General features: G+C 46.5%; 1 protein-coding gene and 1 long non-coding RNA gene across 24 annotated transcripts in view; one reads left to right on the top strand and one right to left on the bottom strand.

Annotated features, from left to right (window-relative positions):
• Positions 1-28: 28 nt before the first annotated feature.
• On the top strand, positions 29-5,882 carry LOC144304687 (uncharacterized). 2 transcript variants are annotated; one of them, XR_013371623.1, is made up of 4 exons: positions 29-504; positions 2,368-2,506; positions 4,155-4,398; positions 5,282-5,616. It is a non-coding gene; the product is annotated as an uncharacterized LOC144304687 (long non-coding RNA). The 2 variants fall into 2 exon arrangements; XR_013371622.1 differs by having other exon boundaries at positions 4,155-5,882.
• ZNF385B (zinc finger protein 385B) overlaps positions 3,481-23,542 on the bottom strand; it is a 388,911-nt gene continuing 368,849 nt past the window's right edge. For 13 of the 22 annotated variants that reach the window (XM_077883221.1, XM_077883222.1, XM_077883209.1 and 10 more), the window contains one exon: positions 7,751-8,310. In XM_077883221.1, coding sequence (XP_077739347.1) covers positions 7,780-8,310 — 531 coding nt within the window. In that variant the 3' untranslated portion in view covers positions 7,751-7,779. Of the gene's footprint in view, positions 4,882-7,750; positions 8,311-21,659; positions 23,074-23,542 lie in introns of those variants that run through there. The other 9 variants (XM_077883200.1, XM_077883203.1, XM_077883202.1 and 6 more) reach the window with 4 other exon arrangements.

The raw sequence follows: 23,542 nt of genomic DNA, 5'->3' as shown, positions 1-23,542 counted from the left end.
TCCCCTATGGCATAATCATCATGTGAGATTTCAATTCCTTCTTCATTTTTGGCCTTGGGGGGTTTTAATACTTTGTTGAGAGTACAGATCTTCATTTAAATAGATATTTATTATGTCTTACTCTGTATTTCTAGGTGTTTATGGTAATTAGAAAGGCTTAGAAAAAGGTTATTATGGTATATAACCTCCAAATATAGCAATGATTTTTCCCATTTTTATATGCTTACACTGTTTCTTCCATCAGTAAGCTGAATCTGTTTTGCCTCCTTCTGTGTTTTAGCCAATAGGATGTGGTAGGAATAATATTCTGGGATTTCTGAGCCAGGATCCTAAGAGTTCCATCAACTTCTGCTTTCTTTCCCTTGGATCCTGGCTACCATGCTATAAGAAAATGCAGGCTAGACTAATGACTGATTAGTGCCCACAGGGAGAGAAGTGCTGGGGGACCAGAGGGCGTCTTTGGACATACCGACTCCACCCAGCCCAACTCTCAGCTAAATGAAGGTACGTTATAACCCTGAGTGATTCATGTGAAGTGTAGTGAACCAGCTGAGCCATGCTAAATTCTTGACTGACAAGATCATGAGAAATAAATTGTTGCTTTACGCCTTTACATTTTTAAGGTGATTTGTTTCACAACAGATAATGAGTACCTGCCAGAAAACGTGAAGGATCTTTCTAACATGCAAATCTAATATATTATCTTTGATGCCTCTCATACCCATGGTGTAGTGGAAAAAACAGACATGAACACATATAATTTAAATATGATTTAATAAATACTCTAATAAAAGGATACACACAATGCTAGGAGGGTCACCCAAGCCAGCCCTGTGGAAGGGGCAAAAGGGGCCAGTCACATAGAGTTAGTTATTCATAGTTCTGTGTTTGACTAACACTCCTGTTCCTTTTAGACAAGTGACTATGTCTCATCATTTTTGAATGTCTATGGCCTAGAATGGTTTTAGGCACATAGTTGGCATAGGATTGGTGAATGAACTTAATGTGGTCTATTTTGGAAAAACATGTTAACCATGTTGTTCCTACTCTCAACTTACCAAAGGTATACAATTGATACAGCATTAAAATAGATTTTCCATGACTCAAGGTTCTGGCACCCATAACTGAATAGTGACATGGTGTGATTTCAAGTGCCTTATGAAATAAAACCTCTAGCATTCTTTCTCATCTTCTGGCTGGAGTCTCAGATTTCAACATAAGTATGCTATTCCTTTAGCTAAGGGCTTTGAGGCTGGCCCAAATATATCTCTCCATTCCCAGGGGAAAAGTATCTCTTTAAGCTGTGATGAGTTACTTCACTGGTGTATAGACAGGTTTTATATCTTTCCAGGGAGCTTGTTTAAGTGGAAAAAAAAGAGGAATAGGAAAACTTAGATTGTGAAGGGAGCTGCTAAAGACGGTCATTCCTTAACTATAGCTTAGCTGAGGGACTGGTCCTGGGCGTCATGTTAAACATGAAAAAGAGAAAAGTAAATAGAAAGACAGTATATATTGTTATACTCCACATGTGCCCATGCACTTACCCAACAAGGGACAGAGTGTTCATTTCTCTGAGAGTTTAAAATCTGTTATTTTATTAAAAAGGACTTGGTATACTTGTTCCATAAGGACATATAGTTGTTCTTGGTATGTTGGTTTTCTTTAAAACATTATTTAAGATAACTGATTTTTAGAAATCGTAGTAAAATACGTAAAATTTACTATTGTGATCATTTTTAAGTGTACAGTGCAGTGGCACTAAGTACATTGACATTATTGTGCAACCATCAACACCTTCCATCTCCGGAACTTTCTTCATTTTGCAAAACTGAAATTCTGTACCTATTATACAGTTCCCCATGTGCCCTCTACCCAGCCCCTCTAAACCACTATTATACTTTCTGTATCTCTGAATTTGACCAGTCTAAGTACCTCAAACAAATGGAATGATATAGTATTTTTCCTTTTGTGACTGGTTAATGTCTTCAGGTCCATCCGTGTAACATATCAGAATTTCCTTCATTTTTAAGGCTCTATAATATTCCATCGTGTGTCATACCACATTTCATTTATCCACACATTTATTGATGGGTGCTTGAGTTGTTTCCACCTTTGACTGTTGTGAATAATGCTGCTGTGAACCTGGGTGTACAAATGTCTTTTCAATTCCTTGCTTTCAACTCTTTGGGTACTTACCCAGAATTGTAGTCGCTGGGTCATATGGTAATTCTATTTTAAATTTTTGGAGGAACAGCTAAATTATTTTCCATAGCGTTGACACCATTTCACATTCCTACCAACAATGCGCGAGAGTTCCAGTTTTACCACATTCTTGCTAACACTTGTTATTTTCTCTTATTTTGATAGTAGCCATCCTAACAATGTGGAGTGGTAGCTCATCGTGGTTTTGATATGCATTTCCCTGGCATGTTGGTTTTTATGACCTTCTTTCCAATGTTTGTTATTACTTCTTCTAAAGGAGCCAGACATCCCAAGACATAGAAAGGTAATGACATTGGAAAAAAAGATAATCCCTCCATAGTAGAAAATCAAAATGGATTTTGGTGTCTGATGGTGAAAACTTGATATATATATATATATGATACATATACACATGTGATATATGATATATATAAACATATATAATTTTAATACATGTAAATATTAAATATATACATATATATGATATATGATATATAAAATTATATATGATATATTATATATATATAATTTTAATACATGTAAAAGAGAGGCTCTGAATTTCCTTTCATGGTCCTTTAAAGACTGAAGTCCTGGGGCTTCTGGGTGGCTCAGTGGTTGAGCGTCTGCCTTCGACTCAGGCCATGATCCTGAGGTCCTGGGATCAAGTCCTGCTCAGGCTCCTTTCAAGGAGCCTGCTTTTCCCTCTGCCTACATCTCTGCCTCTCTCTCTCTCTCTCTCTCTCGGTCTCTCATGAATGAATAAATAAAATCTTAAAAAAAAAAAGAAAAAAAAAAAGAGAAGAGTCCCTTGCTTGGTGCTGGTGGCCTCTAGGCTGTCCCAGAAGGCTGTGGATTCACTTGCCTTAGTCCCTGGCCTATAGCATTTTGAGGAGGTTTAAGAATAACTGGTTACCTGGGTTCTGTTTTCAGTGCCATGGAGTCTCATGACTACATAGAATTCCTAGCTGGAGAATTTGAGCAATAAAACAGTTTCAGGGGTTCCTGTTGATTCTACTAGGAGGCCCGGGAAGCAGCAGCACAAATCACAACTCTCTCATATCCTGTGAACTCAGTTTAACCGTCAAGAGAATGGCCTTGAAAAACAGAGGGCTCTAGGATCACACTGAACTTTAGACTCTTTTATTACAGGCCCAGAAGAAAGGAAATATTTATTATGTGTTAAGGCTTTAGGTTAGATATGTTTCCCATAGAAGCTTATAAGTTATGTATTACTTTGTCTTATTAAAAAAAAAAGGTTAGTAATTTTTCAAGGTCACATAACTAATTAGTGCTAGAAACAGAACTAAAATCCAGGTTCAATTCTAAACCATGGTACCTCTGGAAATGTCTATTACGCACTGGGCATAATTATGCTATTTTTATTATACTCCCTTTAATGACTGAAAAGAGATCATCTTTGCAATTCATAGATTACTTCAGTATCCTTGGAAGTATTATGGAATTTTGAAAGCTCTAAATACAACCCAGTTGAGCAAGGGTGCTGATTCTGGCTTGATGCTTATTAAAAAATGAATAGCTGGATGTTCTATGATTTACTTACAAATGCTTGGTCTTCTCCAAATCACAGAAGTAGACTTGGCATGACCTTGTGTATCAGAATCAGAGTCCAGAAAATGTAAACCCCAGAAAAATTAGGATTTTTATCTTTCAAGCTCTTTGTGCAGTGCGTTGACTATAGCAAGGCGGTGCAAGCCAAGAGGTAATTGTACCGCTGTGTATGAGTTTCTGTCCTAATACCATTTTGTTTACTTCACGTACATGTTGACCAAAGAAACATTTAGAATATATAAAAAATATAAAGCCTGCCCTATAATAACACTCAATTGTCTGTCATATGATGACAGTGCTCAGGGGCACCTTTTATCTAAGGATTTCACAGTGCTTTATATGCTCATTAACTCACAACCCATCTGTTTTGTTCCATTTTATAGCAGAGAAACGGAGGTACCACGGAAATCACACAATATGTTGGTGCAGTAGCTGAATAGAGGACTTTTCAGATTCTGAGCATTCAGCGTGTTCATTCCTGACTTAATATGAATTCACCAGGGGTGGTGAGCAAGGAACATGGTGGCTGTACTAAATGCTCCTTTAGTGTTAATTCATTTATACCTTTAAGAATTCTTTGAGACGGAAGCTTTTATTATCAGCTGCAACAACTGAAGACCAGAGAAGGTAAAGGATTTGCTGTTAATTTACAGTGAGTGTGGAGCTAGGATTCAAACCAGGCAGAGCCCATGTTATTACTCATTGCCTCACACTGCCTCTCAAGATAGTGGAAGGCCTTGTACTTTTAAACATATTGGAACATAGTGATTCTAGAGAAAGCAGTCACTTTGCTCTGACATGTGTAAAACTCTGTATCAGTGAATTAATCAGCGTTCTCCAGAGAAACAGAAGAGGACGTGTATGAATACAAATACATAAATAGAGAGATTGAGAGAGAGAGACTGATGGGTTTTAATGAACTACCTTATATGATTGTGGAGGCTTTCAGTTTCTGGTAAGTTCAAAACTTCAGGGTAGGTGGGGAGGCTGGAGACCCAGGGGAGAGCTGCAGTCTGATCCCAAGGCAGTCTTTTGGCAGAATTTCTTCTTGCTTGGAGGAAGTTAAGTCTTTGTCTTGGTAAGACCTTCAACGGATTGCGTAGGACCCACCTGTATGAGGAAGAGTAATCTGCTTTACTAAAAGTCTATCAATTTAAATTGGTCTCATATAAAAAGCACAGTCATGGACACATCCAGAATGACATTGGACCACATAGTTGAATGCTATGACTCAGCCAGATTGACCCATAAAATTAACCACCACAATCAGACAATATCAGGGGGCAGTTTTCCTGATGATCACTACACCCTCATCTGACCCTCCAGTCAGAATGGGGCCAAAGCTTCAGTTTCTGGGTGTGAATTAGCCCTTAGAGCCTTGCCTTTATAATCTCATGGGCTGTGTGAGGTAGAGGGCTATCCCCAGGACTGTCTATTGTTGGCTTTACTTATCTTGAGCATACTGTTGGGGATCTGACCCTGCAGTCAGGGTCCATCTTTCCTCCACTAGTCATTTGTCCCAGCTCTGGGTTATGAACGATCTTCACTGTGGATTTTCTCCGTGGTCTGATCATGCATTGATGCTCTCCTCCATTTGACCTTCCCTCGGACACGCACCTGATTTTGCTTTCCTGCCCTGTGTGGCTGGTTCTCTCTGCTTCTCAAGGTGACTAATCCAAGAAACCTAGAAATTCTAAACATAATTCCTGACTTCCATGGGCACAAGGGAAGCAAAGCTAAATTGTCAACTCTTTTAAATTTAGGTCTTCTAGTTTAAGCCTCTCTGGAGATCATGCTGGGCACTTATTAGTTGTTCAATAAACTGATGAATCTATTTATAACTTTGGCTGACTCCTTTGGCTTTTCTGTTTTCTCGTCTATAAAATTGTGATAATATTACTTGACTTTTCAGGTGTGTTAGTAGGTACACATGAGAACATTCACATTAAAATGCCTTTAGAGGGGATCCCTGGGTGGCGCAGCGGTTTGGCGCCTGCCTTTGGCCCAGGGCGCGATCCTGGAGACCCGGGATCGAATCCCACATCAGGCTCCCAGTGCATGGAGCCTGCTTCTCCCTCTGCCTGTGTCTCTGCCTCTCTCTCTCTCTCTCTGTGACTATCATAAATAAATAAAAAAAATTAAAAAAAAATGCCTTTAGAAGTAAACTTATCATGTGTCTGTAACATCTGTACTTTCTAGAAGTACTTCCTTCCCTATGGCTCCAGAGCAGTGAATAATACCTTGGTCCCCAGAACAGTGACAGGGATACTTCAGGCCACATAGAAGAAGGAAATTATGAAACTAGTAGGAAGATGAGGGGGTCAGAGGGAGCTATTTAAAGTGGGGGTGTGGGATGGGGGCAGCTCTTGGCACCCCTTAGATGGTGCCCACATTTTGCCTCCACAGAAGATGCTCTGTTCCATGTATATGTGGATGTACTGCCTGGATTCTATTTAGGAATGAAATAAACTAGTTAAGAAATTATGGACATTTGACTGGTACAAATGGGACAAAAGAACACTTAAAAATGATGCTGCAAGAGTATCAACTTCAAGAATATTTCTCAGCCCACAGCAAAAGGATGCGTTTAAGTTGGTCACGACAAACTCGAATTTATTAACCATATTAAATGGTTCCATAAAAGATAAAATAGAGCCCAAAAGTATATAGGAAAATAGCATGGGAGAAAAATCAAATGAAAAAATTAAAGGCAGGTGCTGACCCAGATATGGATTAAATTAAAAAATAAATACAATTAATATTTGTATTTACTGAGCAATCAGTGCTATACCAAATATGGTTCTAAGCTCACTTTATGTGACAATTCATTCAATTGTCATAGCAATCACATGTGGAAGATGAGGAAACTGAGGCACAGAGAAAGATGAAGGCTTTGCCCTATGTCACATGGTTAGCACGAGGTAAAGCTGGATCTTGAACCCAGTCAGGCAGTTGGACTCCAGAGCCTATGCTCTTAACCAGTAGGCTAGATTGAGGAACGTGCTCTTTGAATATGAATATCGATCCATACAAAATCGAGGTAGTATGGTCATGATTATGACTGGAAGGTACAGTAGAGATAATCTATCTGAACTCTTCATCTTCCGGGGTACGGGGGGGCTCAGTGGTTGAGCATCTGCCTTCGGCCCAGGGTGTGATCCTGGGGTCCTGGGATCAAGTGCCGCATCGGGCTCCCTGCATGGAGCCTGCTTCTCCCTCTGCTTGTGTCTCTGCCTCTCTCTCTCTGTGTCTCATGAATAAATAAATAAAATCTTAAAAAAAAAAAACAAAAAAAGAACTCTCCATCTTCTACCTAAGGGAATGGGACAGGTTAACTGACCTGCTCAAGCTCACAGTTGAGCTTATTTGCTGTATTTGAGGCATGACAATTGTCAGCCCCCCTGCATCACCTTCACCTCTTATATTGAGAGCACAGACCCTAATAACCATCGTGTTGCAGTTCTGTTTCTTGCCATCGTAAAACTGTTCAGTGCATTGAAAGAAAGAGAATGATAGTAAACCAGAGAAAGGAGCTAGAGAAATAAATAGTGGCAAAAGGACAACAATCCCTCCATTAGTGAGCCTGTTTCTTGGAGTAGCTTTAGCCCTAGGACGGCCTGGTGGGTGTAGCTTCCCGACAGTGCGGGCTTGGATGAACACCTGCACATGGAGAGGCTGCCTCCCTCCCCCACCTCACTCACCTCCTTTCCAAGAGGTGTCCTTCAAGGACTGCTCTCGGTATTTATTTTAACCACCATGATAATGTTAAACGGAGAGATGCTGAAAACACTAGTTTTTTTGAAAGCCTCCGTTCTTTACTCCAGAAATGCCTCCATATCTTAGACTAACTCCAGTTCCAAATCACAAATAGTGATTTAAAGGTACAGTGTTTGGGTGTAACTTGGATGTCCCTGGCTCTCCCCGGCTGTGGGAATAAATGAGATCACTGAAGCATTTGCATCCAATTTTTACTGACTTTTGACCAAGCTGGTGGCCTTGCTTGCTTGGTCAGTTCCCTAGCTCCCGAGGCCTTGGTGGGCCTCTGCCAAGTGTTCTACACGTGTGGCACCTCTGTGACATCTGTGTTCTGCTGGGCACAGCTGTCCAGGGCTGATGGCTGTCCTTCAAGTATCTGGGTGAAGATGAGACTATCTTTTTCTCACAGTGAACTCCAGACACAGGAGACCACAAAGCAGTGTCATTTGGTGGCCACAGAGTTACAGGGTTGGGTACAGCAGCCTCCTCTAAGAAATGGAGGGTTGTGGGTCCATATGCACGTTTTTCGTGGAGAGAGTCCAGTACTTCCAGCAGATTCTCAGGGAGGCTGTGAACACTCTCGGCCCCGCCTCCAAGTGGTGCCTCTGCAGCTGCTGATCCCTGGTGGCTCCACTGCCACCCCCTCCTCCAGGTTAGGGCAGTGGGAGAAGGCTTTGGCTCAGCTCTGCAGAGAGGTTTTTCTTGGAGTCCTCTTCCCCCAGCTGCAAGTTGGTTAGATACGCCTGACCCAGAAGAAGACGGTGTCTCCATCGGCCATCGTTGCTACAGGAGTTTAATTAAATTTAGAAAAGGTAAGTTTGCACATTTTATTGCCAGTCCTCCTGCATTTGTAGCAGAGGTTGTATTACCATTTTAAAACAGCCTTGGGGGAAAAAATCCTCTTTCTGAGAGCGAGCGACAACTTATTCTGGGGAAATAGGAGTGGTAATGGAGAGTGTTGATTTAATTAATTTTACTGCCTATCTACATCGCCTGGGAACAGGTAAAATAACCAAATGAAATGGTAACATTTCATCTTCATGATCCCCACAATCAAGTCAGGAGGAATTTACTAAATTGTGGAGGCCACCACGTAAGGCATCGTTCAGAGAATACTAATGAGATTTCGAGGTCCCAGGCTTCGGGGCTCGCCTGCCACGGGCTCCCCGAATCCCAGCTCCAGTGGGCCCGCGGGCATTGGTAAGGCCACAAGCGGAGGATGGTCCTCAACTTGGGGACACACCCAAGGGGTGTGGGGGGAGGGGGTACAGGGTCAGGGAGGACTTGGGAAGAGGCATTAATTAACTCTGTAGGAGCCTCAATACTTCTTTAATTCCCATTGGTTCATGCTGAATTCCATCCTTTTCCTATTTTTTTCCCTCCGAAGTGGTTCCCCTCATCAACATGTGGCCTGTTCGTCCTTTCCCAGGACACCCCATTTCCTTCAAAGTGTCTTTGGGGACCGCAGGAAATGGCCTCCCACCTAGTTGTGGGGCAGCAAGCCCACGGGCCATCCTCCTCCTTGGGCAGCCAGGGTTGCAATGGTTCCCGTCTGCCCCCCCCCACCCCGCCCCCCAGAAGGATGTGAAAAGGGCACTGCATTCAACAGGCGTCGCTGCAGGTTTCGGGCACCTGTTGTGAAGACAGCCAAGGACATTGCAGTCTCTCCAGGCCCTTCGTTCACCTGCAGGAAAGCAGTGTCCCCACCTGTCCACAGTGGCTTCTGATCTCCTTACCTGCCGGGTCCCCCACTCCCTCACCCCCCATCCCTGCGACAGCCAGCCCTTGACGTCCCAGCCGTGACTGCTGGGTGCAAACCCTGCTCGGCCCTCCCGCGCCCTCGCTCACAGGTGACGGGGCTTGGCTTTCAGGTGTGAGGGGATGGAAGCACACGTGGGAGGCGTGTCTCCCGTGGCCCAGGCCGTGCACAGCTGCGTGGCAGGAGGGCCAAGACCTGGCCAAGCCCTGGCCGCCGAGGCTCTGGGCCTGGAACGCAGGTTTCTCAGCCTTGCTGTAGTACGTGTTGTCACGGATGCAGAACCCGGAGGCCCCCTACTTTTCTCAGAGATGCTCATGGTTGGGGCACGGGGTGGTCAGTCATCAGGGCACCCCTAAATGAGAAAGCCCTATGCCAGAGGATTTGTGCCCGGCAAGCACAACGGGGCAAAATTCAAAAGCCGCAAGGAGAAAGTAGGGCGAGCACCCCCTCCTTCTCAATGTCCCTAAATACGACCTCTCGGTTTCGCCGACTCCGCCCGGGCCCTGTGCTGGGCCCAGCGCCAGCGGGTGTGCAGGGCTGGTGAGGAGCCCGGGGCTCGCCTCACAGCACCTGCTCACAGGGGCGCGGGGCCCAGGGCAGAAGTCGGGTAACACCAACACACCGGGCTGGTAACTTGCACACTTAGGGCAGATCATTCACCACCGACTTGAGACTGTGCAACATATGCCATGGTTCGGAAGCTTCCATGACTTCTTAGAAGTAGGATCTCCGGTCATTATTATTTATTAAGTATGTGGGTTCAGGGTTCACATTTCCCCGCCGTCATTATCACCAGGATACGGCAGTAAGTGGCTCCGTGCACCCAGATACTGCTTTTTGCTCTGAAAACCCTCCTGACCCGAATACATGGACAATTTCCTATGGCGATTTTGGGGGTCACAATCTACACAGGAATTTGTGTAGATTGTGGGCATTTGCATAATTAAAATCACTCTGCTCCAGCGCCAATGCTCTACCAGATTACTCTGTGCTGCTTCGGGAATTTCATATTTAGATAAGGCGTTTTAGGATCGTGGCCTCCAGAGTTCACACTTTTCCACCTGAAGTTTAGCGATAGATTGGTAACATTGTCTCCTCAGATTTCAGGTGCCGAGGACACTTCCAACGGTCTGGACATCACTGAACTAAAACCCCTCTCCTCCCCCACCACTCACATGCCTGGGAGGCTGGTCCTTCACTCTGTCCTCGGGCTTGGAAGATGTATTTTGCTCAGGAGGAACAGTGATGGGAAGCGCCCGGCTCTCCTGCCTTCATAGATGTGCTCCCCCTTCAGCCCCAAATGATCAGTCATCTCGAACCTGGCTCCTATTGAGGTCACCTGGAGGGTTTGTTTGCTTTCCTATCGATGCTGGGGGCTCCCCACCTGAGATCCTGGTTCAGCAGGTGCTGAGACCATGGCTCCAATGGTGTTTCAAAATTAATTAGTTAATTAATTTAAAAAGATTTTATTTATTTGAGAGAGAGAGTGCAGGAGTGGGGAAGGGGCAGAAGGAGAAGCAAACGCCCAGCTGAGCAGGGACACGGGATGGGGGGGGCAATCCCAGGACCCCAAGATCCTGACCTGAGGGGCAGAAGGCAGACACCGAGGTCAGGAAGCCTGACCGAGCCCCCAGGTAGGTCTTGAAACCCCCTCTGGTGATGCTGAGTCAGGATGATATTCTGTGGATTAAACTCATCTGGGCAGTATCAGAAATAAAATCAATTCCGTTAATGCAGACACGTGTAAAAACAAATCGAGTACCTGAGCCTTGGCTCTCTCTCTCTCTCTCTTTTTAAGATTTTATTTATTTATTCATAGAGACACAGAGAGAGAGAGGCAGAGACACAGGCAGAGGGAGAAGCAGGCTCCACGCAGGGAGCCTGACCTGGGACTCGATCCAGAGTCTCCAGGATCACGCCCTGGGCTGAAGGGAGAAGCTAAACCCCTGAGCCACCCAGGGATCCCCAGTCTTTGAAGATCCTCGTGGGCGGCCTCGGTGCCAGGTGGGAGTCTCACTGACTTTAGTGATTTTCCACACAGCGTCTGGCACCTCTTGGTTTGTAGAATGAATTAAGAAGAGGATTGTTTACTTGTTTATTGTAAGCACTTCATTTTATTAAAGATTTATTTATTTATTTATTTATTTATTTATTTATTTATTTATTTGAGAGCGTGGGGGGGGGGGGCAGTCTTCAGCAGGTCCCGTGCGCAGCGCAGAGCCTGAAGCAGGGCTCGATCTCGCGGAGCTGAGGTCGCAGCCCGAGCTGAACCCGGGTCCCAAACTCCCCCGAGCGCACCAGGCGCCCCAAGAACATGACGATTTTTAGCAAGCTGCTGTGCTCGCGGGGTCCGGCCGTGGGGCCGCCCCTGCGCACCCCGAGGGGCAGACAGGCCGGTGCCACCCGCCGCCCGCCGCCGCCCTGGGCTCCGAGCTCTCCTGCCGCCGGCTCCCCCTCGCCGCTGGGGGGACCTGGGGGGCCGCTGTGCGCCGTGACCCTACAGAAGGGGCGCAGCGGGAAAATAAGCAGGGGAGCGCCGGGAATTCCGTGGCCTGCGACCGTTTAGGAGGGGGGCACACCCCGCTCCGGGCGGGCCTGGGGGGCGCTGCCGGGGGGGGGGGTGGCGGGGGGTCGGCGGGCGCGGAGGGCGCCTCCTCCTGGGCTCAGCCCCGCGGGGCTGCTCCTGAGCGCGCAGGGCACGGGCACGCGCACGGACACGCCCAGGGGCACGCGCAGGGCACGGGCACACGCAGGGGCAGGACACGAGCAGTCACGGGCGCGCACGGGGCAAGCACACGGGCACCGACACGCACACGCTGGACACGAGCAGGGCACGGGCACGCGCACGGACAGGACACATGCATATGGCACGTGCATGCGCAGGGCACGGGCATGTGCAGGGGCACCGACACGCGCAGGGGAGGACACGCACAGTCGGCACGGGCACGGGCATGGCACGCGCAGATGGCACGCGCAAGGACGCGGCCAGGGGCACGCGCAAGGGCAGGGCACGGGGCCGCCGCTGCCGCCGCCTCCAGTTCTGGTTTCCGCCGCTCGTGGGGCGGGCTCGGGGCGGGCTCCGGGGCCTGGTCGGTCGCGCCTGGGCCGCATCACGGTCTCGGCCGCAGAGCCCACTCCAGTCCGCCGTCTTCTTTTCCACCACAAGGATCTCCCCGCGCGCAAACCTGATCATGTGGCCCCAAATAGAAATCCTGGAAGGACGGCGCAGGCCCCAGGACTGGGGCCCAGGTCTCCCCGGGGTTCCTCCCGCCCGCGCCTGCCCCTCCCTGGCCGCTGGCACGTCCTGGGACCGCTCACAGTTTCCTGCACACCCCGTATTTCACACGCCTGCGCTCTGGCGCACGCTGTTCCCTCTTTCCGCGCTGCTCTTCCTGCCCTTTGAGCGATCCTGGCCTCCCGGACGGCCTGCTGGCACTTCCTGATGCGCACGCGCCCCTGCGCCCCCAGACCTAGGTGTCCGTGCCCCTGCACCCCGAGGCCTAGGTGTCTCTGCATCCCTGCGCCCTGAGGCCTAGGTGTTCGCGTCCCTGCACCCCGAGGCCTAGGTGTCTCTGCATCCCTGCGCCCCCAGGCCTAGGTGTCCGCGCCCCTGCACCCCGAGGCCTATGTGTCCACGTCCTTGCGCCCCATGGCCTAGGTGTCCGTGCCCCTGCACCCCGAGGCCTAGGTGTCCACGTCCCTGCACCCTGAGGCCTAGGTATCCGCGCCCCTGCACCCCGAGGCCTAGGTGTCCACGTCCTTGAGCCCCATGGTCTAGGTGTCCACGTTCCTGCGCCCCGTGGCCTAGGTGTCTCTGCACCCCTGTGCCCCGAGGCCTAGGTATCCGCGCCCCTGCACCCCGAGGCCTAGGTGTCCACGTCCCTGCGCCCCGAGGCCTAGGTGTCTCTGCATCCCTGCGCCCTGAGGCCTAGGTGTCTGTGCCCCTGCACCCCGAGGCCCAGGTGTCTCTGCGCCCCCGAGGCCTAGGTGTCTCTGCATCCCTGCGCCCTGAGGCCTAGGTGTCCGCCCCCCTACGTCCCGGGGCCTAGGTGTCCGGCGCCTGCGCCCCATGGCTGTGCCTAGGTGTCTCTGCGCCCCTGCGCCCCGTGGCCTAGGTGTCTCTGCATCCCTATGCCCCAAGGCCGAGGTGTCCATACCCCTGCGCCCCGAGGCCTAGATGTTCGTGTCCCTGCGCCCCGAGGCCTAGGTGTCCGTGCCCCTGCATCCTGAGGCCTAGGTTTGTCTGCGTCCCTGCGCGCCCCGAGGCCTGGGTGTCCACGTCCCTGCGCCCCGAGGCCTGGGTGTCTTTCCTTTGCTCGTGTCTCGTATCTGTACATGTGTCTGTGTCCCAGGACAGACGGGAGTACTGCTCACCTGCTGTCTCCGCGGCCCTTCCCGGAGGGCCCTTCCCGGAGGGCCCTTCCCGGTGGCCTTGGGGTCCTTCCCGGCCGCCGGCGACGGGCGGGCAGCATGGAGAGTGGGGGTGCGGGGGGTGGGGGCTCGCTGTCCCCCCGCAGCAGGAAGCCCCACGAGCCCTTGGCAAGGCGGGGGCCTAGGACCCGTCCCCAGGGCAGCGGGCCCGGAGCTGGCGGGGGGCGGCCTGGGTCACTCTGCGGGGCGGCGGGGAAGGGCCTCGCCCTCCGGGTCGTGGCCGCCTGGGCCCGGTGCCCCCATCCCTGGTGCGCGCGGCACGGGGAGGTCACCCGGGTCGATGAGGGGAGGACACTGCACCTCAGATTTGCTTCGGGGCCTGTGCCTAGGCGGCCCCGAATTCTTGACCTGCGAATTCTTATTTTCTTATTTTTAAACCCCTTGTTCCTCGCTCAGCTAGGTGACATCGTCTGCACACGTGTCACAAATGAGGGCGCTAACCATTTAGTGGACTTGAATCATTAAGAAAGGGTTGTGGCCAGTATATGAGGCTCAAGAAGGTGGGGCACTTGGTAATAACGTCTAGAAAGGGTTCTATCCAAAGATTTAAATAAAACTGAGAGGGACGCCTGGGGGGCTCAGCGGTTGAGCCTCTGCCTTGGGCTCAGGTCGTGACCCCCGGGGTCCTGGGATGGAGTCCTGCCTCCGGCTCCCCGCAGGGAGCCTGCTTCTCCCTCTGCCTGTGGCTCTGCCTCTCTCTGTGTGTCTCTCATGAATAAATAATAAAATAAAATAAAAAATAAAGTAAAATAAAAAAATAAAATAAATAAAATAAACTCACCTATATCTTTCATAAACACCCAGAAACTTATTTCTCTTTTTGAATTTGAGGTATTCTGATTCCTCTATTTGTCTTGAATCACTAGAAGCACCTGCTACAAATGATTTTTGGTTTGGTTTTGCTTTTGGATGAGGCTTATATGCAGGATTTTGCTTATAATGGAAAAAAAAAAACCAAGCAGATTCATTTCTAGGGCATTTGAAAATCTTTACTGTTTGCCTACAAGTATTTGGTTGTTTGGAGATGGGGTTCCTCGGAGTTTTAGCCTGAAGTTTGCTCCACTTAGTGTAGACTTTGGAAGTGTTCACTGCTTTTAATGTGGACTCGACGTGTGGCACTGCGTGGACCAGGAGTCTCGGCATCCTGAGGCCAACAGGCTTCCTTTGATTTCATGAGCCAGACTACTCTTGTCTTCTCTGTTTTACCCTGGGTGGGGGTGTTGGGGGAGGGCCGGGCCTGGTAGGATGCAGATTTCGGGGCATCACTCCAGCCTTCTTCAGTAATCCTCCCGGGGGATGGGGCCCAGGAATGGACCTTTAACAAACCCTCCAGGTGGTTCTCCTCCACACACCCTTTCAGAATCTGCAGTCCAGGTTGTACTTTGTACCTCAATGAAGACTCAGCAGTTGGTTCAAGGATCTTTTTGCCTGTAGACAAAGCAAAGGAACCACCCTAATAAAAAGCCTTGCTTTCTGGTCTGAGATCAGAGGCACTTTTCCACCCTGCGTGGTGTCCATCGAGATGAAAAGCTTTCGCACAGCAAAGGAAACAGCCCGACCAAAGCTCCCAAGCTCATTGCGGGGCTTAACTGCTCAGTAAATGGGTTGAAAAATGGGCTCGGCCACGTGAGGCTGTGTAAGCGAGAGTTAAAGCGCCCCTGTTGTAGCAAAGGTGTGAGCCTTGACTCGCAGATGGCTGGAGGGACCAGGAGCTGCCAGGAGGGGCCTCCTGACCTTTGTCCTGGAGAGCCAGAGGTCAAAGTGCAGATGTCTAGTCCCTGGAGCCTTGTCCTAGTCATCGGGTAAGCTTCCAGGTTCACATGGTCTCACGCGCCACCTGTTTACATTTCCTGGAAAGTGGAACGGTTATTGGCATCCAAAGAGTGAATTCTCTTAGGGAGGGCGTCTGGCTAGCATTCTGACCTCTTGTCAGGAAAGGGAGGCTGTGTTTTGCATTGTCCTTTTATCATTTGAAACTTTGGGGCTTTGTATAGGTTAAATGCTGTCAGGAGGTCTTCAAGGGAATTTTCCTAACTATTCACACTCATATAGTCTTTCTTCCTTTAACAAGCAATTCTTCCCCACGGCCTGCACTGCAGAGAACAAAACAGCAGATAAATAGGCCTGGGCTGCTGGTCCTCTGATGGAGGGAGAAAGGAGGCCTGCCTTTCCTATGGACAAACTCTATGCCATAGTAAGAATGCATTTCCGATCAGCAGGCAGAGAGTGTATTTTGATCTTAGAATAATGTCGTTACTGGAATAACCAGGCATGATCTGTCATAATCAAAAACCAAATGGGGCGATGTGAATCTATATGCTGGTTATGGGATTTCCAAAGGATTGGTTAAGTAACAGAAGAGCCCAGAACATGGGAGAGAGGTGGCAAGAATCTGTGTGAGAGGCATGGAGAATCATAAACCTTAAGATGCTATTTACAGTAGCGCGTGGGTGGCTCAGCCGTTAAGTGTCCAAACTCCTGGTTTCAGGTCAAGTCATGATCTTAAGGTCATGAGACCAGCCCACCTTGGAGGCTCATGTTGGGCTTCATGCAGAGTCTGCTTGACCCTCTCCCTCCCTCTCTGCCCTGCCACCTGCTATCTCTCTCAAATGAATGAATGAATAAATGAATGAATAAAATCAATTTTTTTTTAAAAAGGAGCTGTTTATATTATTTAAGTAACTGGGTGTTTCCTTTCTCAAAGTAACCTAATTGCAGTTTTCCACATGCCAGGAAAATAGTTTTTCTCAAGGCAGGAAAAAAAATCTGAGATAACATTAAAGCTCTTTTCTGGCTTTTTGTTTTTATGATGAACTATTCTTATTTGATATTTATTATTTAGTTTTCAGTTATAATTTCTTGGATTCTTCTGAAATTGTGTGTCATTGTGTAGTGGAGGCCATTTGCTTTGGTTATAATGGGACAACCAATTATATTTACATGATTCTGAAATAGCAACATGTGTTCTTTATAGAAATTCAAGTTATACCAAAAAATTAAAAATAAGATGTGGAGCCATATGGAAATCTACAACTCAGGAGTAACTTCTATCAGTCTGGATAACCACTTTTATCAGACATAGTTTTAAAATTTAATACAAGTGTGATCATACTCAACATGTTCCATAACCTTTTATTTCTCCCACCTGGACACATATCATAGGCAACTTTTCATGTCGGTAATTACAGAATTGTGTCATCATTTTTGTTTCTTTGAGTAGGCTCCATGCCCATGGTGGAGCCCAACACGGGGCCTGAACTCATGACCCTGAGATCAAGACCCACACTGAGATCAAGAGTTGGATGGATGCCTAACTGACTGAGCCACCCAGGTGCCCCATGTCATCATTTTAAATGGTTCTGCCATTTCCTACTTCATATGGATTCCATCATTTATTTACTCATTCTCAGTGGATGAATTTTTTTTTCACTATTTTGAAGTATAAATCTTTTCAAATTTATAGGACTAATATCAGGATAAAGTCTTGAACACAGGATTCCTGGGCCAAATGTTGTGGGTAATTGACATGATGCTACATATTGACCGACCATCCTTCCAGAAAAGTTGAAGCAATTTTAATACCAACAGTGCACGGATGTGTCCATTTCCCTACTCTTGTTGATATAGGTTTAGAAAATTTATATCTTTTTTGTCGATATGCCAGATAAAAAAAATGTTGATTTCATTTGTATTAAGTGATAACAAACATCTTTCCCATTTATTAAGCATTAGTATGTATTTTGTTTTTTTCTGAATTGCCCTTTTGCCTGTTTTTCCATTGGATTGTCTTTTTTTTCTGGAAGAGTTCCCCCATCCCATTTTATGGGTTCTCTGTAAAATAAAGATATGAAACTATATATTTCATATGGGTTGTAAATATTTTTCTTAGTTTTTCTTCTATATTTAATTCCCTTTATAGTGATTTTTAGTTTTTTACATCAGAAAGAAATTTTTTATAACAGTAGTAATTTTTTTTATAACAAAGAAATTTTTGATTTTTTACAACTTGGGATTCTTTTTTTTGTTATATAGAATACAATACTTATAAAATTCCAACATAGTTGTGATATGTGAACATTTTGCATTTACTCTGGTTCTGTTATCTTAGCGTTACTTTTATTTGAATTACACCCTCATGAATAGGAACATAAACTTACGACTAATGCATTTACTATTTCTTTTCCATCACAGATGTATTTTTCTCCAAGTCCAGATTAATTTAAAGACTCAAAATTGGCTAATTTGAGAGAATTTACTTAAAATTAAAAATAAGGAAAACTGATTTCATTTATCCACATATGAAAATTTGTATAGCAAGCTATGACTGGCAGTGACATTTTACATGCTTAGTTTTGTTGTTTTTTTTTTTTTTTACATGCTTAGTTTTATTTGCTTCTCAGAACCACACAGTTAGTTGGGGACCATTATATATGTTTTATATGTCTGAGAAACTGGGACTCTGGGAAAATGACATAAAATCATTTTCTGACATCAAATCACAGAACTAAGACACAGATGATGTGATAGGATTTGAATTCCTGGGGCACCTGTGTGGCTCAGTGGTTGAGCATCTGTCTTTGGCTCGCGGCGGGTTCCTGGGGTCCTGGGATCGAGTCCCACATCGGGCTCCCCACGGGGAGCCTGCTTCTCCCTCTGCCTGTGTCTCTGCCTCTTTGTGTCTCTCATGAATAAATAAAATCTTAAAAAAAAAAGATTTGAATTCATGTCTTTTGAGTGCAAGTTGTATATTGTTCTTATTTCTTTTCCATCTTAATTTTACTTTTTTACTCTAATAAAAATAAAAGGAGGTGCTTAAGGACTAGCTTGTCCAATCATCTGTAGATAAGTGGCTTCTCAAAATGAATATGACATGAAGATATTGTCCCTGTGTCCACAGAAGGGAGCTGACAACCAGAGGCTGATGCAGTTTGAGCACTTAGTGAGTAGAAGAATACATTGTGTTGTCACTCTGGCTTTAGAAATTTCAGCCAAAGAAATCAGGGCAATTCCCTAGAGTCACACTCCATTGCTGCTGAGGGCCTGCACCAGGTCCCTGATGAATTCCCTCAAGGAGCTAATTACTTGGAGAAAGGAAGGAGGCAAAGATGAGCATCCCCTGCGGAATTTGCTCTTGTGCTACACAGCTCTTCCGCAACCCCCCAAAGTATCAAAAGTGGTATTTTCCTAGAGAGGACAGGTCAACTCTGATGTTGAGGGCCATTGTATTAACCAAACCAGAATCCGGCAGGACCACTGAGGAGAGGCCAGGATCCACACAGCAGGCCTACTGGGTGAAGAGAAATCCTCTGTTACCAGAAGATGCTCGTGCTTGTCAAGGGTGTATGTCTTGATGCTGACTATCAATCAACGAATTCCTGGTCATCTCTCCCGTCAAACAGAACCATTTCTGCTCTAGGATATAAGAATTCTCTTAGGGCCGAGAAGGAGCAAAGCAGGGTCAGTTCGTGTGATGTATAATACAAATGAAAATTTTGCTTTTTGCTCTTATAATAGTTTAGTTTTGTTAAGCAGCTGTCAGTGTGGCTTTCACGAAGGGGCATCTGTAGCTACATTTTCCGTGCCCTGGTCCGAACCCGTGCCAATATATCACTGACTTTTATTTACTGCAACTTCCTTCCTCTGCCTAATTTGTGAGTGCATCTCACCCTGTGCCTTTAAAATCTTGTTATTGAGTTGTGAATACCCAAGAGGTCACTTCTTTCCTGGAGAATCATGGTACTTGAGATGAATCTCAGGGATGCTCCTGAGACAAGGGTTGCCAGAGTTAGCAAGTAAAAATACAGGCTTAAGTTTGAATATCAGATAAACAACAAATATTCCTTAGTATAAGCACATCCCAGATATTACACACTTATTTCTGGGACGTACTTAGACTATGGGCAATATCTTACTATAATTATTAAAGTATTCTATTAAAAATTATTCATTGTTGACCTGAAATCAAATTTGTTTATGTGTTTTATATTTCATCTGGGAAGCCTCTTGAGATCAATTTCCATATTCTACAGAGACCTGTGCTGAACTATGTCAGAGTAAATAGCACATTTTTAAACTTTCCCAATAAGTGGAGGGGTAGAGTAAAATAAAATAAAAAAATGTCGTGGGAATAAAATGATAAAAATTTTGGGAAATGTCATGGGAAGAGATATTAGTTTGAAAATACACATCAGCTTAGGATTGACCCACTCTGCTACTTCAGAATCAGGGTGGATAAGTTATATCTGTTTGATAGTGTTGTACATATCATGACTTGAAGCTACCCACAGCTACTCATGGAGGCATGCATTTTAATTAACTGCTATTCTTTTATGCTCCTTCCCTCAGGTGATGCTTCAAAATCCTAAACCATAAATCGAATCAGCAGATTCCTGGGTCGATTTAAATACTGACATTTAAAAGTTTTTGAGGATGGCAGTGAACATTAATAAGATGCAGGATATATAAGAGAAATGAAATATAATTGTTACTGGAGATGATAATAATAATAATAATAATAATAATAATAATAATAATAATAATCTTCTCCAAAGTGTTAAAACAGAAAACACATTTCCTTCAGAGCATGATGTTCCTAAGCCATGTCTGAAGGTCCAACCAAAGTTTAGTGAACTAGTACAGAGTTGAAATGAGTCCTATTAAAACAAATTCTGAATGTCAAACTGGAATTTTAGTAGACTCTAAAGCTAATAAGCCTAGAATATCAAAGTCAACAATTTTCAAACAGTTGGATAAACTCTTTGATAAAGGAAGCCCATTGCCATATATCACAGCTGCACTGCCATCCACTGGCCTTAATTTTTTAGAAATGAGGATTTAGGTGCCACCCCATCCCAATTCTTCTCATTTTAAGGAATTGGCATGGTTTGGGCTTGAAGTGGGGGGAAAAGGAGCTCTCTCATAGCTTTGTTAGAACTCCCCTCAAAGTTCTGGAACGGAGTGGTAGATTAAAGGTGGCCACAATTCTTTGCTCTTTTTCACATTGGAAAGTGAATACTTTCCTTCGCCTCAAATCAGGATTGGCCTTAGTAACTTGCTTGATCAATTGAATGCAGCCTAAGTGACATGCTGGGAATTTTGAGACAATTTTATAAGAAGCTTTTTGGCTTCCACCAGGGCCTCTTGAAGTGCTCTTTCTCTGGGAGCCCCAAGTTACCATGTCATTGCCCAAGACCACAGAGCTGGAGAGGCCATGTGTAGGTTTCTGGTAACTGTTCCAATAGAGTTCCACCTTCCAGCCATTTCCACCCAGGCACACACGTGAGTGAGGCCATCTTGAGCCTCCAGACACCCCCCTCCCTCCCCACCCAAGTATTACAAAGGGCTTCATACGGATGCCTCTCAGAATAGAAGAACAGCCCAGCCCAGCCTGGTTGGAATTCTTGACTCCTGAAATCATGATATAATAAGATGAGTCGTTATTTTAAGCCACTACGTTTTGAAGTGGTTCGTTAAGCAGATAACCAGAACAAATAGTGATGTATTGATCTTTACACTTAAAAAGAGAATGAGGTGGAAGAAAAAAGGGTGGGCTGGTTAGAGAAGGTAAAAGGGGGGAGGCGTGAGATAGAAGGAGGTCATAAATGCCTTGGACACAAATGAAAGATGGGATAGGGATTTAGAAGACTTAGAGCAAATTAAGAAAATCAGAGTCACAAAGTTTTATCAGACTCCTACTGTGATTTAGGGCTACACTCACAACTTGGCCCTACTTCTTAGGGAATCAGAGGGAAAAGAGCAGTAAAGTCTTACCTCATGCAGATGCTGTGAAGAGTAATGAATAAACATGACAAATAAAAATGCTTCAAGAGCTGAAAATGCTACATACATAAGGAGCAATCTTTGCACCTCCTGAAAATCGTTCATCAGATGATTTCAAATTGGAGGTGTCTCAGGAGAAAATAACTTTGAAAACACAAACAGATTTTTACTTTTTGTATTTTTATTGAAAAGGTACATTTAAAAAAATACACAGACATTTTACCATTTACAGATTGCAGATATAGATGCTCTAAAAGAGTTCACTCTATTTTGTTGTTTTATGATACCTCTTGCCCCTGATACCACAAACATTCCAGTCTTGTTGATATCAGTTTAGAAAGGGGGGCATGGGAGCGTGACCTGCAACATATCCAGTGAACAGAAAGACAAATTGTTCAATTATAAATTTTTTTTTATCTTCTGTACATTATTGCATTAGGGAGCCACAAAATTATGTAGCATCATTACAAATGAAAACAGGTTAAAAATGAAGAAGATTATTACGTAGAAATACATGGATTCATTGTCTCCTTGCAGAATGCACAAGAGGTGCAAAAGTGTGCAACAACTTAGGAAGCGCTTTTTCTGGTTGTCTACATTTGCTTAGCAACTCAAACTAGTGAGGAAGCTACAAAATAAGTTAAACAAAAATAGCAAACAGGTAGTAATTATAGCTATGTTATATGGCTTTCTAGTTCTTTTAAATATCACCAAATAAAACGTGAAAGAAAGAAAATACATTGCTTTATCTTTTTTGTTCTCTTAGAGAGAAAATTCAAAGCTACTTTGCTTCCTAACATTTACACAGCAACTAAAAAAAGTTGAGTTCAGACAAGAGATACAGAACTAGTACTACACAGGATACAACAGTACTAGGCCTAAAACAGTACACGATCCCCGTGGACAAGGGTACACCGTAAAAGAAAACATTGTGATCCGTTGGGTTAAGATGGTGTCCACAAGCGAGCACTTGTGTTCATCTGTTTTTGTTCCACACTAGAATGTGCCCAGTTGGATTCCAGAGTTATTTACAGACGTGTGAGGAAGACCCCCTAGTTTTCAAGTCTGTCAGGAAACAGCTATTCCTTATGTTTCTCAGCCAGGTCACACCCATGGAAACTGAGTCAGAGGGCGGTAGATAGATGCGTTTTGTGTTGTTTTGTTTTCTGACCGATACATGTGCAAGAAACCAGTGATCTGGGATGCATGAATGGGGGGAGGACGGGGGGGGGGGGGGGCAGAGGGTGTGCTGCCGGGTCCCTACGCGGGCGCGCTCCCTGGAGGCCCTCCTCGAGCCTAGTGACTCCTCGGTGTGGAGGCGGGCGGGGGCACCCCCACCCCGCCCTCGGGCTCGGTCCGGGTCAGTAGGGCGCGAAGAGGATGGAGGCGGGCGTGGCGCGGATGGGCCCGTGGCCGGGCCGCAGCAGGGCGGGCGGGAGGGCCGCGGCCTGGAAGAGCGACGCGGACGGCCGGGGGGGCAGCGACAGGGCCGAGGACACGGCCGCCGCCGCCAGCGGCGAGGACAGGAAGGCCGGGGCCAGAGGCTTCATCAGGTCCTTCTGGAAGGCGAGCTTGGCCTGGCGAGGCAGAGAACGGCGGCGGCCCGGCTCGGTCAGCACCGCGGACAGCTCCCCGCCGCCGGCCCTCCCGGGGCCTGCCCGGCTCCTTCCGCACCCCCCCCGCCCCCGCACCCACTCGTGCATCTGGCCGCCCGCACCCACGCGGGCGCTGCTGGGCGCCGCTGCATCCCCCAGGCACGAGCCGCACACGCACGGCCAGGAGGTCTCCGCCCGGCACCTCGGTAACCACCGGGCAGCCTTGAGACAGATGGGGGGGGCGTGCCTGACCCTTCCCTCTCTTTGGAGAAGAGCCGCTCTGGGTGAGCGGCTGGGTTCCAGGCTCAGGGGCCTGCTGAGCGTCGGGAAGACCGTGCCCACCCCTCTCCCTGCCACGGACACAGTCGTAGGCCCTGAAAAACTGCCGCGAACTGAAGTTCGGTCCTGTAAGCGAACTAGAAACGCTCTCTTTTTAAAGGAATCCCAACGT

This window comes from Canis aureus, chromosome 34 (genome assembly GCF_053574225.1).
Source record: "Canis aureus isolate CA01 chromosome 34, VMU_Caureus_v.1.0, whole genome shotgun sequence".
Classification (NCBI taxonomy): domain Eukaryota; kingdom Metazoa; phylum Chordata; class Mammalia; order Carnivora; family Canidae; genus Canis; species Canis aureus.
The sequence above is the reverse complement of the archived record's forward strand: the minus strand, read 5'-3'. Positions and strand labels throughout refer to the sequence as shown.